Here is a 12,846-nt window from a genome sequence, read left to right on the forward strand (position 1 = left end):
ACGTCGGTTACAGTTCATCAGCTTAGCTTTCTTGTCTTCAAGTTAACCCCTACAAATAGTACATTTCTTTATTTTTTATCAATCAATGGATCTTCTGACGGCTTAGAAGAGCACGGCTATACTGACTGTTCCTAGTAACCGCTTCGCCATGGCGAATTCCGGTTGTTTTGCCCATCTTATTAAATATCAGTTCTGTATCTCTTCATAAACCGTATCCATCCGACTCCCAAAAGTTAATTAATCAACATCGCTTTGCCGCACGATGGCAAATATCAGCAAATTACAGTTCTGTCGTTACAGAGCTAAAAGTTACACGACTGTCTCCATGCCTTGTCCTTGTAAGGGATACGGACACTTTCCTTTAAATCTAGATATTTTAGACATTGCTACAATGTAAAGATGATGCTACTTGTATAATTTGATACCTCTGTTATGAATTTTAAATGTAACTCGTTTTGTTTTATTAATTTTCATGGTCATTAGCTGCTGTTATTACCAACGGAGAAGGCGTGGCTGCAGGGTCGACTGTGGGTGCAGCAGCTCTCGGAGGCAATGTTGCTGCCGCGGTAGGGACTACTGCGTCCGGGGTCACCTTTTGTGTTCTGGAGAAACTTTCTTTATTTAAATTAATCGATTAATTTAATTACACTTGCCGAACACAAGTACAATATTGATTGGACTTTCGGTTTTGGCGTAGGTTAAGGTGCGTTTGTGATCTGTAGAAATATTTTGAATGAGGAAATGCTGAATATTGAGAAGTTTTACACAGTAATTCTTTTTACTAGTTTGAAAACTATTTGATCAATTGGGTACTAGATATTAATCAATTTACGAAGATGACATTGATGTATTAGACAGCCCTGTATAGACACTCATGGATGGAAACCGCCGATTTCTTTGTGTTCGTTATGATCAATAATAAAATTAATAAAATATGTCTATTCATTGTCTTAGGTAGTGTTTGTTTTGATGTTTTGACTCACTTGGTCCAATAAGCTTATGGGATATCGCAGCGTCTGTCTGTTCGATTTTTTCTATAAATCTCAGCTAGTCATAAACTACTCGGCGACCAAAGTTTATCAGAACCATCCTTGGGTAAAGGTAATGTCGGAATGGCGTGGCGCAAGAGAAGGAATATTTTTTTCAAATTCTTTAAAATGTTTCCTCCTTAGGTATATCAGTTAAATGTTCCAATTTGATCTGAAGAATCCCTGGGTAAAGGGAATAATTTTCAAATCATGATAGGTCTCGACTCCTTGGGGCAAGAATCAACGAGGAATTGAGCAGAATCGTTAAAATACTTCATCTGTAGAAATGTCAGGAATCAGTTCAAGTGTGGTCTTAAGCCTCTTTGACCGAAGGCGATTCAATTCTTATAGACGGTGGACCGAAGGCGATTCAATTCTTATAAACGGTGTGTGCGCCTCTTCTGGGGCCAGGGGATGGGACCCAAAAGAAAAAAAATATTGCACTTTTAAATTCTTCTGTAGGAATGATTGGGTTTTGACCTGATGTTATTTGAACCATCCTAGGGTGAAGGAAATGTTGCATACATGGTTGGTCTCGGACACTGGGAACCAGGTCCCCTTTGCTCAAAAGTAAGAGTAGTAGTGAAAATCTCAAATTGCTGCCACGAAAGAAATAAGAGTGTTAAATGCAAAATTAATTCTCATATATATATCAAGGTGACCTGTCACAACAAATCAACTGCTGTGAAATGATAGAAAATGTTTCAAATATGTTACTATTCATGGTTATCTCTAACCAGCCCCATAACAACTACTGCCAGATGGATTGGGCCTTATTGGGGAATGGTAGCATTTTTTTGAAAATTTTGTATGAATGGTTGATTTTCGTCAAATTTGGTCTGAAACATCGATGCATTTAGCTTTCAGCCCTAGGGACAGAAAAGACATTGCCTAATAGGAGAGATATATTTTAAACTTTAAAAATACTTATTTTAGCAATTTTAGCAAACTAAACCATGTGAGCGATACATGCTCAATGAACAACTTGCTTTATATAACACAAGGGCACGCGTTGACTTAAACAGTCTTCAGTTTGTTATTATCCGAGTAGTCTTTGACTAACATAGAGTAAATACTGAGGATGTCATCCTACTGTATGAAATCTGGGCTGTGTGGACAATATGCCACCTGATCACCTCAGGAATAAACTACAGTCGATTGTGAACCGGATATCACGGTAAAAATCTTATTCCTTTTAGTGATTGTGAGTGTTACTTACATTTATGTTTCTATGCTACCCCGAAATCTCGTTGTGTTGTTTTAATTGTGTAACGTACTGTTGCTCGGATATATATATATTATATTCTTAATTTTAGCATACGAGTCAACATTTCCAGGGGAAGATAATCAATTAATGTTTCCCGCCGACAGGTGGTGTTTTAACCGGAAGTAAATGCCACGTCCGTTTTAGTGACCGGCTTCGTGATGTGTTAGAAATTACGTTATTATCAATTCAGTTAAGACTTATAAGCTTACTAAACCCCACAGCGAAGTAACTATTATCGCATTCTATCATCATGGTAAGTATGAATCGGATGTTCAATCACGACGATCTGTTTCAGACAACGACTGGAAAGCATGTATACCTTAACAATGTACTAGATAAGTTTTGCATCCAGATGGCCAGTCTCCCTTCTTGTCACTTAAAATTGATGGCCCATTTATGTTATACGTCATTTCGAGTCATTGGGGAATTGTAAGTTCTTTTGTAATAATGTATTTTGAGGTAATTATGAATGATGGTATTTGCCATTCATATGATACAGTGAATTTCTGTGTTATCCTGGACAATCAAATTACTGAAAGATGGCATGTCCTATGTATGATATCTACTTCTGTTTCTAATAAGGTACCCATGTTTCACAAAATTGACAAACTGAAAAATACAGCATATATATGAAGATTAGTGTGTATGTACACATGTCATGTTCTTCACTGAATGAATATAGGCCTAGTTTTGAATTTGCGAAAGTGTAAATAGTCCGAATTATTTATACATTTTATCAACTTTTATATTTAAGCCTAAAGTCGATAAACGTCAGAAATCCAGCCCTTTATAAAGTGATCAGTGTGGTTCAGCATTCAAACAATAATTATGCAAAGAAATTGTCATTTACAGATGTGTAGTGCACATGGATAGAAAGATCTTTGTAGATAACAAAAAGCTGATAGAATGCCTGAATAATGCAGACTAAAGTGTACACTTCCCAGTCCAAACGAGAACTGGAACAAAACTTGAGATATGTTTATTGGATTTCATGGCCTATTGAACCATAAAAGTTTTATGATAGAAACCTTGTATATAGACACTGTGATTCAGAAGGTTAGGTGTTTAATCCATTGTTGTTATTTAATTCATTACATATATGTATCACTTTTAACACTATACTCTCTTGACTTTTCTTCACTTCCTCTTGCAGGTGTCTGTTATTAATTCAGTTGATACAGCTCATGAAGACATGATTGTAAGTATAAAAATTCTTTAAAGAAGAAATACTTATGGAACACATAGTAAATTCATGCATACAGACATGTTGTACAATGCTGTCTTATATTGTACTGTGCCAAAATTAGAATATTATACTGTGAACTATCATTAGTTAAATATTGCATAATTTTCAGTGATTTTTACAATTTTAATTGGTTTACAACTTGATGTATGATTAAACTAATATTCATTTGCATTCATTCTGTGATACATTGTTTTTCTGTTTAGCATGATGCACAGCTTGATTACTATGGAACAAAACTGGCGACCTGTTCATCAGATCGGACAATAAAGATATTTGATGTTAAGAGTGGACAACAAACACTTGTGTCAGAACTGAGAGGGTTAGTATCACATTAAGATGTTGTGCACTGATTTTTGGGACTCACTAAAATTTTGGGACTCATGAAGATTTGGAAATTGGTTTTCTGGACTCATCTGGAAAAATCCTACAAAAAATACTTTTGTATAAATCAGATTCTATTGTTACAACTGAACTCTTGTTTATTTCCAGCTTCATTATCACATTACAAAAAGGAACGTACTGCAAATACAGAAAAAACCCATTTTATCTGAATCACATAAGATTAAATAAGCATACATTCTGACCCTCAAGACATAGGGTCTACAATATACAAAACTTTGACAATAGGATACATTTATGTGTAATCTTTAGCATGATTTTCACTGATGATTTAGGTGTAAGGATGATGTAACCTGTTTCGAGATGTGAAACATATTTTATGAAATGAAGAATAATGGCTACTAGTTCATGTTTTGTGTGAGGAGTAAGGGCAGTGTGTAAAACAATGAATAAGAAATGCCACTTTTTCTGTGTAAAGAAATATGATCTGAGTAAGTATTTCTTATATCTAAATAAAGAATGAGATGCCCAGTAATTTTTGTGAAAAGTTTTATGTGATGAGTTGAGAGCACTATTTCTAAAATTTTGATTTGTCCAGTAACAAAGAGATATAGTGTATTCTCATAATTTGAGTGTGTCCCATAGGAAAAGCAGGAGTTCAGAACTTGAATATCACTAAATGTCACTTTTCCCTGTAGATCTGTATAAGAAATAGTTATCTGAGTATTTTTCAAATTTGGATAAGGAATAAGAAATCCTACCTTTTCCTGTTTACAAGTTTATAAGAAATAGGGACATTGTTTTTTTCAAACAATTACTGGGTAGGAAAGACAGCAAGGAGCAAAGTGATTTTACACTACAATTTAACCAGGAAAAACAAATTGCTACCTTTCAAGTTTTATAGGAATTCAGAAAGTTTCCTGTATTTATTCTACTTTGTCCAATATCTCAAAACCATTGAATAAAGAAAATAATTTTTCCCAATTAATAAGGAATGAGGACAGAGCTACCATGTGTATTTGGTATAAAAGTAATAATGAAACCATTTGACAATCATTAATGAGGGGACAAAAATTTGCTACCTTTTTTCTGTACCCTTTTCCCAGTCCAAACAATTTTTAAATATGTTCTGCATCTGTTTCATTAAGTGTTTATCTATTGTCAAATTATTTTTTTTCAGACATGATGGTCCAGTATGGCAGCTTGCCTGGGCACATCCTATGTTTGGTAATCTGCTAGCGTCCTGTGGTTATGACAAAAAGGTTATCATATGGAAGGAAAGCAATGGAACCTGGGGAAAACTCTATGAATATCCTAATCATGATTCATCAGGTATTTCACAACACTGACAGAGAAAAAAAATTGAAGTGTCATCAGGTAGTACATCAAACACATCTGTACAGCAGATAAATCAGGAGTTGACTGTCGAAAGATATTATCATAGGTGTCCTGTTTTTGTATACTCAAAATCCCTAAAACAGCTAAAATGTCTTTTTGCTGACAAGGGATGCATACTTTCTTCCGTAAAAAATAACTTTCTTACTGTCTTTGTAAAGGTCTACAGTTATAACCTTGTTACATTCCATTCGTTTCAATTATTGATATCAGATTACCTGAAAATATAGTTAGCGGTTAAAGTCTCTGTATTTGTGTGCACACATTCAAGTAAATACATAAATGACAAACTATTCGTATCATTTTCATTGGTCAGGAACTGTGATCTGTTGTCATTTCAGAAATAATTTCTTTGTTATTTGGTTTTCAGTAAATTCTGTACAGTTTGCTCCTCACGAATTTGGTCTTATATTGGCATGTGGCAGTTCTGATGGGTCTATTTCAATAATATCCAGTGCAGGTAAGTCAGTTGTACTGATTGTCATGTTATTTTTTGTGATAATCATAAGAACACAGCATGCATTTTATCAGTGTCCCAACAATTGTTGCCGGATTTCTTCAGACAAGTCAAGAACGCAATTTTCAAAATTTTGATGAGTCCCATTTCAAAGAAATACAGTGGAATCTCAAAATTTGAGTAGTCTCACAGGAAAATCATTAATCTAGGACTCTAATATTCCTGGTGTCCTTTTTCTGTGAAGTATGCTGGGCTGTATACAATATTTCTTGCCCATGAGAAAGTTATTTTTCAAAAGTTTAAGCAAGTGTTTTTATTGAACTTTTAAAAAATGACTAACAAGAATGAAAGAACTACAATATAACAAGCATGAGATTGTGTGACTTGTTTCTACCACAATAAAAGATATTCTAAGGATAAATTGAGTGTCTTTGATATCAGTTGGAAATTAGTTTAATGTCAATGCAATGAGTTGATGAAAATCCTTACAGAAATCAAATTATTACAACAGTTGTGAACTACTGCACATTTTAGTTTTTGTGAGTTCACGAAGTGCCCTTTCAGTCAAAATAAACTTTGGAGTCAAAAGACTGGTAGGATAGATACTGTTAGTGGAATATATCATAAATTTATCCAACTGTCAGGTCCTTTAAACAGTGATCCGAGAGTGGAATTACACAATGTATCATAAATAGTTTCCATTTGAGAATAAATTTAGAACAAATTGGCAATAGAAATTGTTTTTTTTCCCATCATTTCCAAAAATCTGAGAAACCAAATGTTATAACTATATGTGTGTAAAATCATGGCAGTGAAGAAAATTATGCTTTTATAGTTAAGAATTCTGTCTATATGTATTTCACAATTTTGAAATTTCTAATCAAAAGTTTTGTTGGTTCAAGGTGATGGAGCATGGGATGCCAAGAAAATAAACAACGCCCACTCTGTAAGTCAACATCAACTGAAAATATAGAGGTCTTAAGGCTGAAATCTCTGATGACTGAGACAACCTGGCTATCAGAACTTGTATTAGTGGATATAGAAATTTACGATAGGAACAGTAGAAACAGAATGTAATGGAGTTGCAACTTCAGAATGTTTTGCAAAATAATTTCACTTACATATATCGTTTTATAAATTCAAATATCTTTAGTTTTATTTTGGAACAAATAGTTATAGAATTTTGATACAATGTATTTAGATCTAAATGCATTAGTATTGATTATGTTATAATTTTTAGCCTACTATCATCAGATTGTCTGTGGACAATCTTCTGTCTGTCTTCTGTTTGTCCATAAACAGTTTTTCTTATGGCTGTTTCCTGAGATGCAGTGAATGGATCTCTCTCAAATTTCCAATTTAGGTTCTCCTTAATCCGTAGTTGTGCCCGTTTGATTAGAAAAACAGATATGGTAGACTGACAACCATCTTAGAATTGGTAGTTAAAGATTATTGTCACTAATTCTTCAAGGAATTTCAAATTAAAAATCGTTTGTATTGAACAAAATCTTTATATTTCGTCCAGAAAAATTAATACTATGTTTTTAAAGTGTTCTTGACTGGTTTGGTTACAGATTGGTTGTAATGCTGTAAGCTGGGCACCCTCTATATCCCCTGGAGCCCTGTTAGATCAGTCAGTACGTCAGCAGGCTGTCAAGCGACTTGCATCAGGGGGATGTGACAATCTTGTCAAGATATGGAGGTAAGCGAGGATGAAAAACATAGTGGACACTGTGGCACTTTTATCTGTAAAACTGTCTATAAAACATGTTGTAGGGTCTGAAATGGTGTGAGAACATTATCACTCAAGTATCACATTACACAGCAGCTATGCACAGGAAACAGAGCACAGTAGATTTTCCAATCAACAGACTACAGTGTATCTTATTGAAAATTTGGGTGTCAAATTCTTAACAAATTTAAGCCTTCTCCTTATGCACCTGTTAAAATGCAGAGGTTATTGTTTGATTGATATCAGAAATTTACAATAGGGCCCATAAACACAGATATTGCTGACCCATCACACTCGGTCATTCTGACTGAAGCCAGGACATTTTTACATGAGACAATGTGATTTCTTAATGTTTACTACAAAAAAGGTAGAATTTTGGTAGAATTTAAAAGGGACAGATCTCAAAAAATATATTTGACACAAATGCAGTATTCGATTCGACAGTGTTGGAATACTCCATGTTTAGTTTACTAAAATAAAGAGACAACATCAGGACTGAACAAAACATTTAACTAATCTAATATATTCAAACCAAGTGAGTTTTTCTGTAACAGTAGATTGTTAGGAAATAATGGAAGAATGTTCCAAAAACACACTTTTTGAGTTTTGATAATTTCTTGATTACATCATCATTAGATTCATATGAGACTTGTATGAGCATGCATGTTTTATTAAATATTATTTACTTTAGGATAGCAGTACAATTCTTAGGTTCTTAATAATATCAGCGCATTGTTAGAATGGCATGTTTTCTGTGTGCAGTACACTAACAGATTCAAATGAATGTTTCAATGGCATCTGAAAGGTTTGCTAGATTTATTTTTCATGATAAATACACCCATTGTAGAGTATGATTTCTTTTGAACTGAATTAAAGTGATATTAAGAAGTCAGAATTTCTGACTTCATTTGAATGTATTCTTTCTCTGCACTATTGCTAACTTTGCCACTGCATAGCTCTAATATTTAATCTGATTGGTGATTTGATACAATGCTGAAAAGCCGTTAACAAACATGTTTTATATCTGGTGTAGGGAAGAAGATGGGCAGTGGAAGGAGGATCAGAAGTTAGACGGACATAGTGATTGGGTGAGGGACGTTGCCTGGGCACCCTCTATAGGTCTGCCAAAAAGTATCCTGGCAAGTTGTTCTCAGGTAAGGTTGATCAGAAGTTAGACGGACATAGTGATTGGGTAAGGGATGTTGCCTGGGCACCCTCTATAGGTCTGCCAAAAAGTATCCTGGCAAGTTGTTCTCAGATAAAATGGATCAGAAATTATAACAACATAGTGATTAGGTGATGGATGTCACCTCGGTATCCTTTATAGTCTGTGGAAAAGATTTCTGACTAGTTCTGGTGTAACTGGATATTTGATTACCCCATCCACATACATGATAGGGATGAAGTGTTCACGTTTTGCACATGCATGCTGGCCTTTCTGTCATCTTGGTTAAATTTTGTGTTAAGTTCCTTTGCTCTTACTCTAGAAGTAGATGAGATAGGAAATCTACATAAATGTACCAATGTGAGTCACTGTGACCTATATTTGGCATTTCACAAATCAGTTTCAAATTCATCCCTCTGATTTGAATTTGAGTTTAGTTTCTTTGTTATCAAAGTCTGCAGGTCCATGCATACATTTTACCAACATTTCAGTTATTAATTAGTGTAAAACCAATTTGAAGAATTAATTGAAATCTTAATATGTATAAATAATATGCACTTTCAGAGAGGTTGGTGAGGTGAGAGATATGTTGAGTGGTTGGTAATTAATTGAAACAATTTTACAGGATTTCCGGGTTATGATTTGGACTAATGATGGAACAAGCAGCGACTGGACATCTAAAACACTAAATAAGTTTAACGACGTTGTGTGGCATCTTAGTTGGTCAATCACAGGAAACATTCTGGCTGTATCAGGGGGAGACAATAAGGTAACATATGTCAGCATTAATGAAAATAGGGATTTTCCATGTTAATTATTACTTAATAATGTTAGGAGACGTTTTTTGAGCAGATGATAAAAAATAGACTTGAACTAGTTCTGATTATAATTACTTTTTTTTTTTATAAAGTTCTGCACTTGCTGCACTGACAAATGGGAGAAATATACAAAAGTTAAAGTGCAGGGAAAGTTTCCTAATATACAATATAAGATGTTCTCTCAGAACTGAATTTTTTTACATTTTGTTGTTTTCAATTCTAATTTGTAAAGTTTTGACCAGAGGTTTGACCTGTTTTTAATGATTGTGTTTTCAGGTCAGTCTATGGAAGGAGACACTAGAAGGGCAGTGGGTGTGTATCAGTGATGTTACCAAAGGTCAAGGTCAAGTCACAGACAGTCAAAAGGGCTCCTCAAGTTGATACAGTAACCATAGTGATTCAGTAACAATCTCAGCCAGGACTGTACTGGGGACCATATGTGTGTTATGACTTTGCTATCCAAATCACCAGACAGGCACAGACACATATCAAATGGTCCCCAAAACAATATGCCATAAAATTCTTTGCAATTTTCATTAAGATTGTATAAATGATGAAGATGGACTGTGTGGACCTGTGGTTGGGGCACATTGAGGAGACATGGGTGTTTTGTAACAATCCTTATTTCAGTCCTCAGTGATTGTAATGGAGACATGGTGCCAATTTCTATTATTTATACAAGCATTAGGACACTCCTATAAGGGGTGTGAGTTTTCAGCTATCAGGGTTTGTAAAAGCCATCATTATTGAATATGGATTTTTGAAATTTTACGGTTCATTAGATATGAAACCACGGTTTCTCTGCAGAAAATGTGTTTCAAATTTTCGGAATTTTGTCATATACTAATTCTATGATTGAATATGAAATGAAGAAGGGACTGAATGTTCACCAATTACAAAGTATCTGTGAGGGATATTTTATGACAAGTTGTTTCCATCCAAATGTTAAAGAAAATTTTCATTGAGCTGATAAATAGTGCTCATTTCTTTAAAACCTTAGTATCATACAGAATGTATAATACTTTATACTTCAATTTTGTACCTTGATCTCAAATCACTGACTGGTAATGTGTTTGATTTCAGTGCTCCATACGAGGATTAAGATAGGAGAGTTAAGTATCTCTCTATCTAGGTTGTAAATAATGAAAAAGTACAACTTGATTAAATCTAGGGCTACACTTGTATCTCACAACAGTAAAACTATAATGTTCTGTAGAGGTGTTATTGCGATCATGTCTGGCATGTCTACAAGGAACTCTTGTGCAGTAGACAAGACATTTGTAAAGTCTGGCTTAACAGCTTTCATAACTTTCTCTAAATTAGTATTTGTTTTCAAAGAAATGGAGTGCCCCACTTGAATTTGGTTTAATTGAAATTCTTATCACTTTCCACAAAACCAGGCACAAAAAAAATTTTGAAAGAGGTCTCGTTTTTATTTATTGATTTTTCTTATTAGAATTATGGTGATATGCTGATCATTGAACTAAGAAAGTGAACTTTTATTCATAAGGGGCTCACCAGAACTCATGAAGTGCTTTTGAGGACTAAGATAATACATGTACCAAAGAAAATTTTGAAATGTAAAATAACAAGAGGCTTAACCGAGTTTACATGTCATGTTGCTTTCTACACAGAAAATCTTTTGAAATTATTATTCATTTTCATAGGAAATACTTCTTATGCTTGCATATTGATATGGCAAGAATTTGTTGTGTTGATGTTGTGTGGAAATGCACTGTATATTGAGGTATTTTGAGGATATTTAAATCCTTACTATTACAGTTGTCTGTCTTGGCACCATCCTTACACAACTATTTTTGTTGCAAGGACATAAAACCCTATAACAGTAAAAACAAAAATCAATTGTCGCAACATTATCAGGAAATTCTGTATTATAAACATGATATAATGTACATGTAATTGTGCATGGCTCTTTGCAAATGTATTGAGAATATTCATGAATTTGAAAGAAAACACTGGTTTGTGCCTCAGTTAAAGTCTTTTCTGATAAGTAATGGACTTTTAACAAGTAAAGGTAAATAACTTAATATATCCAGTGTATTTTTAGGTTATTTCAATTCTAACTGTTATAGGGGTCTGTCTTGACATCTGTCCTTATATGAGCCAGGCTGTAGTGAGGATATGTAAATAACTATCAAATTACCATGTGTACTGATAACTGTGTGCTGAGAGAGAGTGGAAAGTGAGAACTGATAAAAGAGAATACCACTATATATAATGTAGATGTTGGTGTAAATACAGTTTTTGAATGACTAATACTGCGTTCTAGTTTTATTAGAAGACATACAACTTCACACATTTGTTATAATTGAAGAGATGGTCATTTGGATTATGATTCCTCTCAATCTATATTTCAATTTGTCCATTCTCCTTTAGTAGATATGTAATGAGTAAGAAATACAGTGTACACTGACTTTTGTATCACCATGATCAAACCATCTGGACAGATCTCAGTGGCTCCTGGTTGATTTTTTGGTACAGGCTAGTCCAACTCCATTTTAGACTTGTCGGTACTATTTGGTACAGGCTAGTCCAACTCCATTTTAGACTTGTCAATACTATTTGGTACAGGCTAGTCCAACTCCATTTTAGACTTGTCAACACTATTTGGTACAGGCTAGTCCAACTCCATTTTAGACTTTTCAATACTATTTGGTACAGGCTAGTCCAACTCCATTTTAGACTTGTCAATACTATTTGGTACAGGCTAGTCCAACTCCATTTTAGACTTGTCAATACTATTTGGGACAGGCTAGTCCAACTCCATTTTAGACTTGTCGGTACTATTTGGGACAGGCTAGTCCAACTCCATTTTAGACTTGTCAATACTATTTGGTACAGGCTAGTCCAACTCCATTTTAGACTTGTCAACACTATTTGGTACAGGCTAGTCCAACTCCATTTTAGACTTGTTGGTACTATTTGGTACAGGCTAGTCCAACTCCATTTTAGACTTGTCAATACTATTTGGTACAGGCTAGTCCAACTCCATTTTAGACTTGTTGGTACTATTTGGTACAGGCTAGTCCAACTCCATTTTAGACTTGTCAATACTATTTGGTACAGGCTAGTCCAATTCCATTTTAGACTTGTTGGTACTATTTGGTACAGGCTAGTCCAACTCCATTTTAGACTTGTCAATACTATTTGGTACAGGCTAGTCCAACTCCATTTTAGACTTGTCGGTACTATTTGGTACAGGCTAGTCCAACTCCATTTTAGACTTGTCGGTACTATTTGGTACAGGCTAGTCCAACTCCATTTTAGACTTGTCGGTACTATTTGGTACAGGCTAGTCCAACTCCATTTTAGATTTGTCGACACTATTTGGTACAGGCTAGTCCAACTCCATTTTAGACTTGTCAATACTATTTGGGA

General features: G+C 34.5%; 1 protein-coding gene across 1 annotated transcript; it reads left to right on the plus strand.

Annotated features, from left to right (window-relative positions):
• The first annotated feature begins 2,440 nt into the window (after positions 1–2,440).
• LOC132559152 (protein SEC13 homolog) lies at positions 2,441–11,724 on the plus strand. Its single transcript, XM_060223764.1, has 10 exons — positions 2,441–2,548; positions 3,449–3,493; positions 3,745–3,860; positions 5,061–5,212; positions 5,646–5,735; positions 6,635–6,678; positions 7,307–7,434; positions 8,498–8,618; positions 9,255–9,398; positions 9,724–11,724. Exons 1-10 carry the CDS (start codon positions 2,546–2,548, stop codon positions 9,826–9,828), a joined length of 948 nt encoding a protein of 315 aa, XP_060079747.1. The 5' UTR covers positions 2,441–2,545; the 3' UTR covers positions 9,829–11,724.
• Positions 11,725–12,846: the final 1,122 nt, after the last annotated feature.

Source organism: Ylistrum balloti, unplaced genomic scaffold (genome assembly GCF_031769215.1).
Source record: "Ylistrum balloti isolate Yb309-2 unplaced genomic scaffold, AGI_CSIRO_Ybal_v1 Utg370868, whole genome shotgun sequence".
NCBI lineage: Eukaryota > Metazoa > Mollusca > Bivalvia > Pectinida > Pectinidae > Ylistrum > Ylistrum balloti.